This window comes from Neodiprion lecontei, chromosome 3 (assembly GCF_021901455.1).
Source record: "Neodiprion lecontei isolate iyNeoLeco1 chromosome 3, iyNeoLeco1.1, whole genome shotgun sequence".
NCBI lineage: Eukaryota > Metazoa > Arthropoda > Insecta > Hymenoptera > Diprionidae > Neodiprion > Neodiprion lecontei.
The window spans coordinates 18,403,887-18,421,186 of NC_060262.1; the positions used below are offsets into that span (position 1 = coordinate 18,403,887).

The 17,300-nt window shown below is 35.2% G+C and overlaps 1 protein-coding gene across 5 annotated transcripts in view; it reads left to right on the forward strand.

Moving 5' to 3' along the window:
* LOC107227789 (dystrobrevin beta) overlaps positions 1-17,300 on the forward strand; it is a 38,875-nt gene that overhangs the window by 11,526 nt on the left and 10,049 nt on the right. For 3 of the 5 annotated variants that reach the window (XM_046734859.1, XM_015669035.2, XM_046734862.1), the window contains exons 2-11: positions 10,717-10,890; positions 11,249-11,465; positions 11,550-11,632; positions 14,721-14,872; positions 14,967-15,075; positions 15,171-15,337; positions 15,519-15,646; positions 15,828-15,926; positions 16,201-16,288; positions 16,573-16,611. In XM_046734859.1, the coding sequence (XP_046590815.1) occupies positions 10,722-10,890; positions 11,249-11,465; positions 11,550-11,632; positions 14,721-14,872; positions 14,967-15,075; positions 15,171-15,337; positions 15,519-15,646; positions 15,828-15,926; positions 16,201-16,288; positions 16,573-16,611 (1,251 nt within the window). In that variant the 5' untranslated portion in view covers positions 10,717-10,721. The remainder of the gene's footprint in view (positions 1-10,716; positions 10,891-11,248; positions 11,466-11,549; positions 11,633-14,720; positions 14,873-14,966; positions 15,076-15,170; positions 15,338-15,518; positions 15,647-15,827; positions 15,927-16,200; positions 16,289-16,572; positions 16,612-17,300) is intronic. The other 2 variants (XM_046734861.1, XM_046734860.1) reach the window with 1 other exon arrangement.

Sequence of the window (17,300 nt, forward strand, 5' to 3'; positions counted from 1 at the left end):
TAATTCTAAAGTTATAATTTGCATAGCTCATTTCTATGCAGGAGAAATATACAGACAGTAAGAAAATGAAATTTTCAATAATGTTGCGTTACTTTGACGTTACTAACTTCAACTGCGTTAATTAAGTTAAGAAATGTATAGTAAGTAACCACAACTAAAGATACTATTGGTTCATTTTTAATAATATCTGTATTTATCATGTTTATTACGTACACGACAAACTGAACTGGCAAGTCGGCTGCCGGATTTCGAACATGATACGAAATCGGTGTAAAATATAAATTATACAACTTTGCTAGCACAATCTTGGTGTTTGATTAATGAAGTTGAATCGATTGGACGATCTTATCTCAATCGGCGGCGTGAATAATCTTAATCTTTTGATGTTTACAGTTAAACCGTGCTCACAAACTTTACATCATACGTCAATAACGAACAGATTTCGTGTATCTGCGACAAACGTATTTCGCACAAGCTCTTTGTTCGCATCACCTTGTCAGATCTGCAATTTTGTTATTTTCTTTTGCTGCTATTTACGTTTTTATCGTTTTATTCAATCACTCATCGTCATATTTACGACCTTATAAGTTTACATTATTATTATTACTATTATTATACCCGAATGTGTAATCACTCCGGTACCTTATATGGGCTGGGATATTTGTCGAGGGGAAAATTTTACGGTCAATTGCAGAAGTCATAATGTTTCGCCAAAATTTTGGATTTTATCAATCGTTTCAAAAATTTTGGACATTGGACCAAGTTGAAATTCTCTTTTCCTTACGAAAGGAAATGATGAAGAACATTTTCGCATCTGAAGCATATTGTAAAATCTACCCAAATTTTTATTTACTTAATTTCAACAATTGCTTACATTTTTAAGTCAACGGTACAACCAATCTTGACTACACGCGAAGACTGTGTAAGAAATTATTATAAAATCTGACGTATTACACCGAGATAAATTTCTAGTTACGGTTACTCTACAGTACCTAAACCATGTTTACTCTTTACCCTAACCGAAAAATCTATAAGTTATACTTCGGAGTACAAAATGAAAACTAATAGTGCAGCTGTAATCACATAATCCAGTCTGCATTGCCGTTGTTCTTGATTTTTGGCACTTTTACTATACTTGGTTGTAACTATTGCGATGATTTGATATTCTTAGAACAATAAATCGACATTTACAAAAATTACGAAAGTTTGATCGCATAAAAATTCTTTACAATACGCATATAATAATAATAGTAATTAATGTAATTATTATTATTACACTTTTGAGTAACGCACATATTCTTTATAGCCTTTCACGGACGGGTATAATGCACAGCTTCCACTATAAACCCCATGTTATAATTTTCTCAACTCGGTGCGGGTGTAGGTTATACTTACGTATGTGTATGTAGGTATCTATATGTATATGTACGTACATATGTACCTCGGTGACCCGCCTACGCAAGAGAATGCCAGCCAGCAGCGGCATCTCCGTCCTGGATTCTCCAGAGGAAGACTTCTAGGTGGTCCATCCCAGCATCGGTCGCCTATTCGAATGCTTACCTAAAGTTCCGTACAATGTAAGCCCAGAGCTCTATTATACAACGATGGGCTCGAACAATCATCGCAATGTTTTATAAATCGTCCGAGGCGCATAAAAAAAGTTTGTTAGTCTCAAGGTTATCGATACGTTTTATCGATTAGTTTATTGAACGTTTGAAGGCGTTAATTATAGTTTCGATACTCACCTCGCAGATAACTCGAAACTTTTTTGACTCTCGAGATTATTGCATTATGTGAATTTTCAAAATTCTGAATTGATCCCATTGGAAGAAATCGGGATGTTTTCATTGCCCGTCATAAATAAATCAGCTGCAGTAACTGAATTACGTATATTCGTAAAGAATATAACATCAACAATCGATACCAACACTTATTTTTCTTTTTTTTTTCCATCGAGAATTACAATCTGCCGTTAGTAAATATATATTTCTCAAATATATGTCATCTTATTAAAAGTACTGTAATTTTTTGATTATGATTTTGAAAGGTCATATTATTGGTCTGAAATACCTGGATAGATCAGGGAATTTTAGATTCCAAAATGCGTTCGGGGCTCGATTGCAGGGTTTTTGAATTTGCTCGTATTATCTACGCGGTCTTACATTTTCGCTAATAGAGAGTTCGCGTATATCTCGACATTTCCTTGCAGCTGCAATCTCTCGCCATTTCTCACTCCGAGCACACCTCGCCTCACACACCTTCCGTCCCTTCTTCCTTTTTCCCCCTTTTTTTTTCCAGCTCTTCGTTGCCTAGCTCGCTCCTTCGTTTAACCGCTCTCATCTCGGCCTTCCTTCCTTGCCTCTTGCAGAATCCGCGAGGTAAAGCCTCCTCGCTGCCGCCTGCAGCACACGTTGGGTCGTACCTAGGTATCGATTCCGTGTCTTCTTGCCGCGGCTCGACCGTATTTTCCACACTCCGTGGAAATTCTCAGCACTGGGTTATGAATATTTATCGTATCACTGGCACCTAGCCATCTAAATACCTCTCATATAACGACTGAAGAGTCTTGCCTGCTCCGGAAGCGGCAATTATGTGAGGCAGAAATTTTTATTCCCATTTTAATTTTTTTTACAATTTTTCATTTTTCAACCTCGTAAGCTTTTGATTATGCGTATAAAGTATAAAATAATCTTACAATTCTTTGGTTTTCAAGCCGTATCGTTTGTGAAAAAACATTAATTTTTTTTTTTGTCATGTTTTGAATGAGTTGAAACTTTGTTTGACTATGAAATCCACTTTAAGGTAGATCCTCGGAAACTGCCAAATAAATTTATACGAGTTTTTTCTTTTCTAGATATTTTCAGTCCTGTATCAATGCGATGGACTAAAAGTTGGATTCTTTTTATGTTTTCATCTGTGAAAAAGTAGACGTTTTCAAATTTGTAGTGTAGGATGAAAATCGGATTATAATTGATTCGGTATATATACAGGGTGACCCAGGACTATCGTTCCATAGACCAACAATACTGAACCGTTTCTTTACTTAATTCGAACTTGTCAATTTTTACGCACAAAAAAGTAAGACAACTTTTTTTTATCTTCCACAGTACACAAAATGTCTGAAAACGTGGTTCTCTGATAGTTTCCGGGGAGCTACCACAAAATGGATTTCATATTTGGAAAGATCAAACTTTTTTACATGAAAAACATATTTGTTAATTTTTTCCCGACCGTACAAAGTAGTGGAAATTCGAAAACACGATAATGTTGACGAACGTGTTTCTCGTAAACGGTGCAGCATAAGAGTCTAAAAATTCAAGGATTATCGGATCTTGGCGTACACCATATTTTATTCAAATTGCTGCCATATCAAAGTTTTGACTCTACAGAAATCCCGCTGAAGTTGGTGTATCCGCTCATGTAATAATATGTAGGTGATATGTCATTGCGGGATTCCGTTATTCGGTTTTCTCTTTCAGTATAATAATGTTCACGGGAAAATGAATGAGCCTGAACTTTTCATTACGTACTACACGTTACGCAATTTTACGTACAAATGACTTGGTTTAAGTTTTAGGCAAAGTTTAAATTAACTAAACGTGCAGCTTGATATCCGCCATGGGATTCCCCGCTTTCTTGACAAATCTGATAGGTACGTGATTGGTGATCCAATTTAAACTCTGCACACGATGGAAACTAAGTCACAACTCTCGTTGTAACATTGATAATCACATATTCCGTGTGAATAATTAGACTATGTTGCGTAGTGCGTAAAACAAGAACGACGGACACACATATTTCATTATAATTGTATGTTTCGAGATCAATACTGACTACTTGTACCTTGTACCCATTTATGATTTTCCACAAGCTACTGCTGCAGGTTTTGAATTTTCTTCTGTAAACAGATTACAGTTGTACTTTCGTACAATCCCTACGAAGAAACTTGTCCGCTGAATATTCGATCTTAACGAATCCAGCTAAAACGAGCGATACCATAATTATATACTGAATACGAGCCGGATAGGATTAATGCTAATTATTTTATTGGCGCATGTTGCCATATATGCGGTTACCTGTTGATTAGTGATTCATTCCTCAGTTATTTGCTGTATGGATACGTACACCCACCGATATAATTTACGATCATATTTGCTGACCGTAAGATAACTGTGAAACGTTTATGAAAACATCTCCGTATATTGAAATTAACCAAACGTATATTACTTTATATGGGGTATTCTACATGTAATCGATCTGACCGAAATCTCCACCCTCTGAAACTTTGTAAAATACTTTTGTTAGTTGATAAGATTATGCTTAATTTTATTTTCTTTTACGTTTTAATTCGAAAACTATAGATCGTACGAAACTAAGCTAAGCAAAAAAAAAATCTCAGTTTCAAGTGAAACGTATTAAAAAAAGCTTCTAGTTCATTCTACCAACAATAAGTATCATCAGTTTATTAGGACTGATGTGATATCTTTTCTATTATTTTTCTCAACTTACTTTTTCTCCTTACTTTATGACAAATTGAATTATAGCTTCGGAAACTATACCTAGATTCTGGAAGCACGTTCTAAGTCAGAATAGCATCAGCTTATATATAGCACCTTACTCTTAGATTCTTATAGATATTAAAGCTTAAACAAACCACCCGTATTTTTAAGAATTCCCCTGGGAAAATACCCCATAAGTTATCAGATATTACAGTCTGAACAGCATCATGATCTATACACAATCATAAGTAACGTCGCTATAATCTAATTGAATTATTCTTTTGGCCGCACATTTCAATGCGAAATCAACAGCTCATCGGTATGTAGTTTCAGTTTTTAACGGAATCCGCAAGCAACAAACGAGCATCAGTGCGCTATCGTTCGTGTAGTGTTCGTATATTAATACAGAACATTAAATTGTTACAGAATTTTGAACCTTTGCAAAATCATTCGAAATGTACAAACTTACACAGACACTGCAATTCAAAAGTATCCAATCTTATATATACTCAAACTTCATCTTTACCGTATTCTTATAAATTCATAACTAAAACACGGTTGCCGAAGAATGCAGAATATACCGCGAAGAATCACATGCAAGATGTGTCGCGAATGTTTTATTTTTATTTTACACATATATTGAAACGTTTAGATAATGTGACCTGTAAGATTGGATTTTACAAAAGTAAAAAATGAGTTATAATTTAAATAGAGCTGACTTTTCTTATTGTGATTTTGAAGCTTCAAAATTGTTTTAAAGTGGTTGGGTTTAGTAGTTACATTGGCGTGGCTGATTTCAATCACGTCATTCCCCATGTCAACATAGGTATACGATGGATGCACTATTAAATCTCAACTTCTCGAATTCTCCACGTTGACGTAAAAACGGCTGAATGAAACTGATCGCCAAATTTTTTGAAAATTGATGATTTTCAAAAGTGATCTAAATTCTTGCCGCATGAATTCTATACAATCAAATCTCGCGTTGCAAGGAGGTGGAGGAAATAATGCACTCCGAATTATTTTTTAAAAAAGTGCGGCCGGGGGGAGGGGGGAACTATGGTTCATTATAGGTATGTATGTAACAGCTTCGGCGACATTAAAACCGTCTAACTTTAAATTAATCACTGCTAGCAAGCGAGGATCAGAGGAATTTTAATTAATTTGAGAATTAAAGCTATAAATTACCTCTCGTTTCCAAGCCCAAACTTGTGATTTAAATTACTTTTCCTCTTCCTCCTGGACTATCATGCCGGTATGCTTGGGGGGTGGGGGTGTTATTAACTCAAAAAAATTGTTCTATGTCTTACAAGTTGGAGAGTGATGTCAGGAGATGCGCCATCGCAAAAGCTCTCGAGTTCGGAGTTGTTCGCTACTTATATGCGTCATGTCGCCATTTTCTTATTAATTTCAATGAAAAAGTTCTAAATGTTCTTTAAATTATAACTAATAAAGCCCGTTAACTCAAATTGCTGTAAAAGGTTTCATTTTTTTGAATAACAACTCTTTAAAATAGGTATGATATTAGACCGTCCAAGCTATACCCCCCCCCCCCCCCCCCCCCCCCTTCAGGAACTAAAAATCTGTAACCCAGTATATTTAATTTTTCATACAAGTTTTCCAACACTTATTACCTCAGTATTGTACAAAATGGTGAGTATGAATATCTACAGATGAGAATCTTATTATTTATGTTATTTCGATGGATTAAGATAGATTTTAGATTGTAGATTACATTTATAAGATAACTGGTGAAATGATTTTATCCAAGATAATTCCGCGTTAATCAAAATTATCTGAATAATGTACAACACTGCTCATCATCGACCAAAATATAACACATCAGTTTTGATTCCAGCATGTTAGGCAACGCACACCACACCCATTATCATAATTTATGCAACATATACTATTTTTCGCTCCGTAATAATATCTCTGGACTTGCCTCAAGTCCAGTTATTTCAGACGACGGGACGACCTGAAATTCTCTCGTACGCATGTATGAGACCTCTCGTCCAGCACCTTACTCGTGACTCGTGTAAGTTTCTGAACCCGGGTCGACTTTCGTCGCTCTAAGCTCAAGATAAAAATTTCACGTTAATCTGCAGGTTTTAGTTTTTTTTCACAATTTTCTCATATCATCGCAAGTGAATGTCACATTCGTAAGCAAAACTCGAAGCTACCGACGCGAATAAATACTTCGGATCAATCTACCCCAGCTCTTTATGGTGCTGCAAAATTGCGAAATTTTTCATTCGAATCATGATTTATGTACACATGTGGACATTAATTCAGAGACGCCTAGTTTTTTGGTCGAGTCGATTACGTTAGTAACACAGATTCAGCCCGCAGCTGCCGGCCGACAGTGACAACTGCAAACCAAATCTGCGTTACCAACGTAATCGACTCGGGCGAAAAACTAGCTGTCCCTGACTTAATGTCCACATGTTTACCTAATCGTGTATATACAGAGTGAATTCCTAACGACTGCATGGTTTATCGTTGGCTAAAACTTAATGAGCGTGTATGGAATCTCAAAAATGTTGACAGTATCGACGGCAGTTGTGCTTAACTCACAAATGTCGAAATTTTTTAGGCTAGCAACAGTTGGTTACCCTGGTGAATAGCCGCTCTCGGATCGTAGGGCATGCGCATTAGGATTTTAGCAGACCACGGACCATGCGGTTGTTAGGAATTCACTCTGTACGTATATCGTGAGTTTTTGTAACAGCGGAACGATCCACGTGTCTGAGAGAGGCAACCAGAGATACTGCTCATATTCAGGTTGAGCACCGTATCTCGTCATGGCCAGCCCAAACATCAAACTATATTTGTCTAATATTTGTCAAAATAATATGAATATTAGGAAATGTGGAAAACGATGAAAAATTTAATTCGGAAATCAACTAAAGCAATAATGAGTCAATTAAAAATAGGACTGTCATCAAATTCAGTTATACATCGGGATAATGAGGTTGTGAGACATGGTGCTCAACTTGAACATGAGGTGTAGAGTCGTTCGTGTCAAGTGTGCGCATTTAAGGATTTAGGTTCGTGTAAAAATTAAATAAAAAGAAATAAGGACAAAAGAACCCATGCATATGATAAAGCATTTATTGAACTAATAATTAAATTAAGTAATAACACATAAAACTTTGACAATTGGAAAGAAAAAATGGTTAATGAAAAAAATTCAAAATACGCGTTTCTTCGGGTAAGTGTGCGCATTGTTCTTGAATAGTTATAGACTTCTTAATAACAAATTATTTTGAAGACTAGATAAATAAATAATGCGAGATCGACTTATTACAATAAAATCACATAAAATCAGATGCCTAAGAATGAACTTAAAGAAATTTTAGAAATTTAAAAGAATCTTCAAAATCAGTTGATAATTTTACGAGGGTTATTTGTGGCAACGATCACATTCAAAACTACCTCCTTCATAAAATGTACATTGTTCATGCTACGTGGCATTGTGATCAAAAACTGAAATAAAAAAAAACATCATTAGTCAATTTTTTTTTACAACAACTTCATTACTTTCTCACATAAAACAACGGGGGTATCTAAGTAGGTACCCGCGCACACTTGCCCCAGACCGAGATTTTTGATAGATACTCATATAACTTTACTCATACTAAACATAAACTTAAATTATATACAGAATAGTAAACTTAAATAAATCACTAACATAAAAAAAATTGATTTACCTTGGTGATTATATTCAGTTCGATGTGACAATATTTGTCAAGATGACAAAAATTATAGTTGGAGCGTCGAATTCTTTTTATTTATATTAAAAAATAAATGGACGACACGATGTCGCAATCTTGTAGATGAATTAAGTCTTTGTTACCGTACGTTTCAGTTCCCTACGCATATCAAGACTTTCCCTTCTGCCCTTCGTAGATAAACAGGGTGCGCACAGTTACCCACTGCGCACGGTTACCCCTAACAACTCTAACTGCGGTTGCCTGCCTCAGGCGCACGGATCGTTCCGCTGTTAGAAAAACTCACGGTATATACTTATACAGTGAATTCTCGGTTATACGTTTGGCACTTGTTCGTTTCTCGCTTATACGTTTTTAGCACTTATACGCTACGTATTCAATCCCTTAGTGCTGGTCTCTGTTCGGTTATGCGTTGTTACAGTTGACTTCTTATTCGAAATTTTCGATTTGACGTTGAACTTGCCTATCGTTGGATGGCGTAGCTTGACATACCTGCCTAATCCTGTCCCAAACACGTCCTGGCAAGTTTAGGTCTGCGCCTCATCTATAGAAAGATTCTTTACTTACCGGCACTGGATTAACCTTAAGATTAATAATATTAGTCGATTTCACTAGAGGTGAATGTAAATATGTCAAGATGATAGCTATAAGACCGCTGAAAATCATAAATTTTTCGTTTTCCAATCATGAAGGTTTGGAATATTTAGGTATTTCACTCAAACGTTTTTCTCATTTATACGTTAATATTGCCATACCTCTTGCAAAACGTATAACTGAATTTTTCACTGTACATAGAGAAGATGAGCTACGCTTTTTACGTCGATGTTATTGTGCTGCAGTGTGTTTTTAGGATGAGAAAGTATAAGGATAGTTCACAACTTCTTTCGCGTGCATGGATCGGCGATCATTGCGACTTGATCTTTTAGTCGTGATTCAAAATTTATCTACTTACAATCAGTGCCGCCTTATTCACGCAGCCATGATTGCCGGTCATAACACCGATACATGTATAATGTACATGTTTTTCAAGTGTCGCCGAACAGAGGATACGAGACTAGATGACCACTGTTTACGCTAATTATTAATTATCTGAAGGCCCAAGTGCATAGCAGTTCGTATACTGGGTCAGGGACTTATCAAAGAAATGAGCATATTTTATTTTACGTATTATCATTGGTATTTTTTTAAGATTTGTTAACAATTGAAAATTAATGTCTACGGAAATATTAAATCATTCAAATCATTTGAAATTTTCTGAAATCACTGAAATCATTGAAATCATTTATTAATTAAGCTCATCCAATTCAATACATAAACATAAATTTTAACAAACTGGGTTACAGTTTTTTTTCCACATAAATACATATTCTGAATGATTTGAAAAATGTAGAAACTAACAGATTTTATTTAATGACTACAAAATGTTACGAAATTTCCATAATTTATGATGGTTTCTGAATGTTGTAACATTGTTAAAATGTATTTTTCTTTTGACACTTTGTAAAAATGTTGCACTACTCTCAGTGGAATGTTATCAAATCATAAACCGTATGAAATATATAGACATATAAAATTTCATGAAATTATGCGAAATTATATAAATCGTCTGAAATTGTGTTAAATCCGCAAAATTGTTGAAATCATGTATAGGAAAACTGCGCAAAGTTGCCGTAGTGATTGTATCTTTTCGAGTAATTAATCAGCCACTGCCACTGTTCCAACGAAGTTTGAGGTCTGACAGACTCACTGGAAAAAATTTACAATAGAATTATGGTTTTTGACACTTGACACTAAATGTTTTAACGATACAATTGAATTCATATCATGTGATTAATTCTTGTTTATTGAAAGCAAATCACTTATTTGAGGCGGAAAACATTCTCCTTTGGTAATACAGGAATACATTTTGACTATCAAGACAACAGACAAATAACTTCAAGAACTATCCAGTCACGAACTATAACAACTACACTAATCAGTAAAATAATCTTATACCACCATAGTACATAGATTATTAACGACACCTATTACATTTAGAGTTTAAACATGCAATTGTTGAAGTATAAACTTTTGCATCACTATATTCTTTCCGCTATTACCTGAAAACCCCCCTTTGTCAGAAACTGATCTTTTTTTAATCCGTTTGAAAAATAAGCTGCAAAGCTCCGCGCTACGCTTGGGGCAAATTGGTGCATGTTTGAAACATATTCCCTGATAGTAATATATTCATTAATTTTTTACTGTGAATTTTGAATTTGTACTGGAAAATACTACGTGTATATCATACAACACATCACATCCACGTTTTTAGTAAATGGCATCAAATATTTCTTCACTAACTCCAAACCCATCTATTAAAATTTATCAAATAATTAGCATAAACATTGGAGAATTTGAGCAAAACTGCTAAATTTATTTTAGGTGAGATAACTATCCCTGTACTTTGTAATTTCAATTTCCAAGAAGACTGTTGAATGTTACAGAAAAAATGGCGGAAGATGGTGCAGGAGGTTCCAATCAAGGGATAGGCGGTAGCAGTGGGGAAGCAAGTCGACTGCAGCTGTTGCAAGAAATGCGACAACAGAATTTTGACAGTATCCGATTCGCATCATACCGAACTGCTTGTAAATTGAGATTCATTCAAAAAAAAGTCCATTGTAAGTACATCTTGCAATGAAAAAATTCTCAAAATCAACAGTTTGAAGTGATCACAGATTCTCATAGTTGGCATACAAATAAGATCATTCTACAACCCAACATTTAGTAATGCTACAATTTATTTTTGTGATTTAAATCAGCTTTCCATCACATTAATCAAGTATTAATCTTGACGACTCTACGAATTTCAGATTAAACGTAATTTTCATCCGCAAACAAATTGTCAAATCATTACATCCGTTTTGATTTGCATGTACAAAATAAAACGAATACATTGGAATCCATTTGAAGTTTTTAAATCATCATTACTGTTGGTACAGTGTCTTTAATATTCTGTGCTTCTGACCCTGTTTCTAGTTCACAATGTTGACATATGGAACGTGATCGAAGCATTCAGAGAAAATGGCTTGAACACATTAGAGCCGACGAGTACACTGGGAGTATCAAGGTTGGAAACCTTGCTTTCGTCTCTCTTTCACGCACTCAACAAAAGAGTACCCGTAGCTCAGCAAGCAAAAGTAGACGCTACCACAGCTCTTCTTATGAACTGGCTTTTGGCAGCATATACCAGTGGGTATGTAATCTAAAAATAATATTTATTCTACATTTCTGCTGATATCTTTGATAAAAATTATTTTAAATCTTTATTTTTTTTTAGGGAAAACAATAAAATATCTGTTTTCTCAGTAAAAGTTGCTTTGGCTACGCTATGTGCTGGTAAAAATATGGACAAATTTCGATGTAAGTATTCCAATTATTTTATCATGACAAATCTTGTTCATCGTTAATAATACAGTCATTTTAGTTATAAGTATGGCTTCTGCTCCTAAAAAGTCGGAGCCTCTTTTTTATTGCTTCATTTTGACGTTCTGAAAAAGATGTTCAAAATTGAGAACGAGATCACGTTCGCGTTAATAAATATTCAAGGTCAAAGGTCAACAAATTCGGTTTCTGCCTATGGCTTGGAGACCAATTGAGGATCATATCGAAATTCAAGATTATGAAATTTGACATAGGAAAGATTTTCTTCATTTTTTACGTACAACGAACCGTTTAGATGAAAACAAAGTGCTCTGTAGTTCCCGCACAAGGTGTACCAACGACCATATCTTTGGTTCGCCCCACTCACCGGCTTATGATATAATGGGAGTTATCAAAATAATTACTCCAAACAATGCTGTTATTAGTAATCTATTTATCATGAAGTGCACAACAGCATCAAGTACCAAAGACTTGGCGGCAGTTTCACATGTGCCTCTCTGCATGTACGAAAATCATACAGTGTTTAGATTCAGTAGAGTTGAAGTTAAAGACGTCAACTACAAGTAAGTATTATGCAAAACCGCCTTGAACATAATCGATCTAATCTGGATGTATGGCATGTCGAAAGGTGTATCAGATTTACCAGGTTGGAATGGCTTTATCGAATATCTTAAGTAAAACTGAAACAAACTGAAACGTCTTGCGTCATGTTTCTACCATTTATTCACAAGCCGTGTAGTAATTACAACACTGTTTATGACGTAGAAGTGTGTTGCAGATGATGCTGCTTTTAATAATCAAGCGATATGTCTTGTGATTTTTAATCAGACACTGTTCATGAAAGTACGTGAAACTGTAGCTGTTAGTGAACCTGGATCGGAGACTTCAAGCGTAATTCTAAGATTAGGAGGTTTCCACATGTTGATGTCGTTTCTAGGATGCATAGGGAAAAGAATTGCAGGAAATGGCATAAAAGAAGCCCCAAGTATTATATACGTTACAAATTATGTAGATAAAATGTGAAATAGCCGTGCTTATGCCCGAAGTGTCAGAGGCCATACACTACTCGGCAGAGTATTGTCGAGTCATATTTTTGACGAGATGGAAATTAATGATGCTATATATGATTTCATGGACAGTCATATTGAAGATATAATGAATGGAACAGTGTCTTATGAAAATGTAGCATCTAGCAAAATTTCAAACCATTAGTTGAGCAGTTTTACAATCAGTTGAATAAATGTAAAGCTCAAGGTAGTACGGCACAATTATGGGTACTATATCTTGAAATGGTTTCTGTTATACATGACTTTATACATGCTGAGAGAACGGGAAATTGGACTCAGCACCTGAAATCAGTTACAAAAATGCTTCCATATTTTCATGCTACCGGACACTTTCTGTACCATTTATATTTACAAGACATGCTCGCTATAGAAGAAAGTATAGATCAGCTGACATTTAAAAGATTTACAGATAGCAAAGTGATAAAATCAACAGTGGTACCTGAACCGATATGATTATCGAACAAACATTGACGAAGTCGATGAAAATGGAAGTAGGATTTTCTCGTGGAAGGAGCACACAGGGTAGTGTATTATGCAAGTGGGTGTCCAGTATGCATTCCATAAACGCCATATGTAGGAAATTAAAAAATTGGATAGCAATGAGCCACATTTTGATGCCAGAGATATGCGAATTAAAAGAGATGATGAAGACGTACTAAAATTACTTGAATAGGTCAAATTGCATAATCCGTTTCCAGGAATGAAGCAAATAGTGTCCTTGGCAACTACAATTATTGGTCATGACGAAATAAACTGTCACATGCACGTAATATTGGTCTTCAATCAATGAATAATATAATCGGACAGATATTTTCCAAGAAGAAAATTGCTCTCAAGAACGTATACTTGAAAATAAAGTCCGTACACTTTTGGCAATGTATGGAGCTCTTAAGTCAGAGAATTCACTTGACAATAATCGATACTCAAGTTTTGCGAAGTCAACTAGATTCAACAGAGCTGTAAAATTACCATCTCTTTCATCTACGATTGCAGCTGCTCAACAACATCTGTACCGTGTCTATTATCAGGTCCAAACTTGATTGGGTAAGGGTATAGAACCACAACAGTGAAGGTTAAAGTTAAATAGCAATATTTTGAATCCCGTTATAACATTGTTACTACTTGTACCGGACGATATTTTGCAAACGATTTTTTGTAATTGCACAAAAGGTTACAGTGCAAACTGCGGCTGTAGAAAAATTGAACTATCTTGCTCAATTGTTTCTGACCATTGTCGTGGACTATGATATACTGTCATGCCCGAAGCTTGTAGCATCGATCCTTCCGACGATGACATTGATGAAGAACTCACAACACCGATGCTGTCTCTTACAAAGAATAGGACAATGCAATGCAAACACAAGATATTAACGACGACGTAGACGGGACATACATTTTTTATACTAAATATGAATTAAAGCTGCTGGGGAAACCATGAGAAAAAAAACGCGCTTTGCATCCTACCTCGAAGGTGGTGTGAAAACGGATACTACACACGTTATACAGACATTCGTCGCTCTATACCCCGTAAATAGTCCACTGTGCGTAAAAAATAAACAGAATCTTTCCTATGTGAAATTGTATGATTTTGAAATTCAATCTCATCCTCAAAATTAGTGCAAAAGCGGATACTACGCACGTTATAGCGGAGCAGGTTTTCTGCCAAATAGTTCAATGTACGTAAAAAATGAATGAGACCTTTTTTGTGGGAAATTATATAATTGTTATTTTTAACACTCGCCTCAATTAGTCTCCGAGCCATAGTGAGCGAGATAGTCGCAAAAAACTAAATTTGTTGACCTTTGACCTCGAATATTTATTAACGGGAACGCGATGTCGATCTCTATTTTCAATATCTTTTTCAGAATGTCAAAATGAAGCGATGAACAAACAAATATAAGATCCGACTTTTTTGGAATAGAAAATCTAAAATAACTGGATTCTAAGCCTAGTGATCCATTATGGTGATTTGGTTGATTTTCTGTTGCAATTGCTTTCAGATATTTATTCTCAGATATCAGATAGTAATGGGCACATGATCCATTGGAGGTTTGCTGATTATTTGAAAGAAGTTCTTGCGTTAACTGCTGCCGTTTACGAAACACCTTCATTTGGGTATTCCGAAGGATTAGCAAATTCAATATTTCCACCAGTAAGTAGGAAATTTGTGTATTTTCAAAGCACTGTTGCAAATTGTTGATGTTTAATCAGTGTTTTCAATTTCTTTGTAAATTTTAAACTTTTAGAATTCCAAAGTCACTGTCAATGACTTTTTGGATACACTCATGTCAGATCCTGCACCGCATTGTTTAATTTGGCTACCTTTGTATCATAGAATGGCTGCTGTTGAAGGTGGTAAGTAGTATACTGAATATGGAAAATCGAATGATCAAAATGACAATACTTAGATCAATTGACGGAGATCCCTAAAATACATGATCGTTTTTCAGTTGTTCATCCAATACCATGTGATGCTTGTCACAAAGAGAATTTCACCGGATTTCGCTACCGCTGTCAAAAGTGTCATTCGTACCAACTGTGTCAGGATTGTTTCTGGCGAGGAAGGGTTTCCGGACCACATAATAATGATCATGAAACCAGAGAGTACAGTAGTTTCGTAAGCATTTTTCCATCTTTGTTGCACATACAGTAGTACTTGCCTAATTAGCACAAAGCAATGCTCTCTAAAGTCACAATTCCTAGACAAGCACCGCTGAACTTATGATACGTCTACTTTGATTAGATTCTACAAGCGAGTGACGATAAAATAAAAGTATCAAAGTAAAATCGGTTTCTAGAAATCTCCGAGTAAACAAATTGGACATTCTCTGCGCAAGAGCTTCAGATGTGTACCAGAGAAAGGAAAGAATAATTTACCAAGGTTTCCAGAACAACCGGAGAAAACTCTAGATCTTTCACATATTGTGTAAGTCCTGTTATTGCTGGTAAGATCAGTCAATATTCACGTTCTGAGTAAAGTAATATTGGCTTGATGTTTTATCAAGAAGAAATAGAGTGCCAAAGGTGAAACCCATAATTTGAACCACGTTTGAGGATAATTTATAAAGTGATGCTAATCTTTATTCATCTTTGTTTTGAATGACCAGTCCACCATCCCCTTTACCCTCACATAATGGATTTCCGGAGTCTGGGTTTATGGCTCCATTCGATTCTGGCTCAATGGATAGCAGATCAACGTTGAGGAGGTGAGTAAAATTTTTGGACCGATGAAAACTTTGAACATATTATGGAATCTGAAATCCTCCAAATGTTGGAACAGTAAGACAAGTGATATTTTCTTGTATAGCGCAAGAATGATCCCAAGATTTGGATGTCAAGAAATATTTTATTTTTAGTTGTCATCAACAAAACCAATTATTTAGCTCAAAAAATCTCTTTCATTGAACAACTATCACGCCACAAAGTAAATAATATTTGCGAATGCAACGTAAATCTGACATGTGATACATTTGGTTACAGTATGGATAGTTCGAGACTGGAGGATGAGCACAAACTCATAGCTAGATATGCCATGAGACTAGCCCAAGAAGCACGCGCTGTCGTAGTGGTGCGTTATTAGTTTAATAAATACTTATTGATTAGATTGCTCGGCTGTTGGACTTGTTAATTAGTTGATCTGATCGCAGACTATTATTATTTTGATAGATAGAACAGAGTCCGGAAAAGTTTTTACTACCAGTGTGCGATTGAATAAAAAGCATCTCCTAATTTTTATACATTCTCCATATTGTGTTACATCAACAATTTAATGCAATTAAGACAACTAGATATTTAGCTAGCCTGATGCGCTGTTGAGTATGGCTTAACGCAACTTTAAACTTGTTTCAACAGCCTCGATCTGCATCCAAAATGTCTCAGGCTGACCAAGCGGTAAGTTTAAATTATAAGTTTAACATATAATTACTCATAATACATGCTTGCATGCTATGCTTGAACTTTGATCGAGAGTTATCTCGTAATGTCAACCTTGGGCATTCGTGAGTCTCAAATTACAAATTCACAGTGTAGCCAAATAGCTCTATTATATAATACGACAGGACGTTGAGTTTGACATTTTATTTTGAAATAAACATACAAGTAACTTTTCATAGCATTATGTAAAAAAATTCGTATGGTATTCGCCCGAAGATTGTTGAAGACACTAAATTAAACTCATATGCATTTATATGAGGAAATAGCTGAAAAGGTTGGTAAATTTTTGTAATAATTAACACGATAGCCAATTATCCAATTCGATTGCTGTTTGTTTTATTCAAAAGAATATAGGATGAGCTTCATAGATTCAGAAACAATTAGTAGGAAGCACTGTTATTCACAATAACATCAACCATTTCACTCAGTGAAGCATTATATTGCGCCTACGACATCTAAAATCTGGCTAAATCTACCTACTTGAATTTTGGAAACGGTATTCTTGAATGATGTATCTTCTTTGCTACCATCTCCTTTTTTTTTGCTTTTTATCCAAGCGGAGATTGCTTGAAATTAAAATTGGATTTTTTATTAAAAATTTACAACTTTTTCATTCAATTAACAGAAAAAATGTAATAATTGTAAGT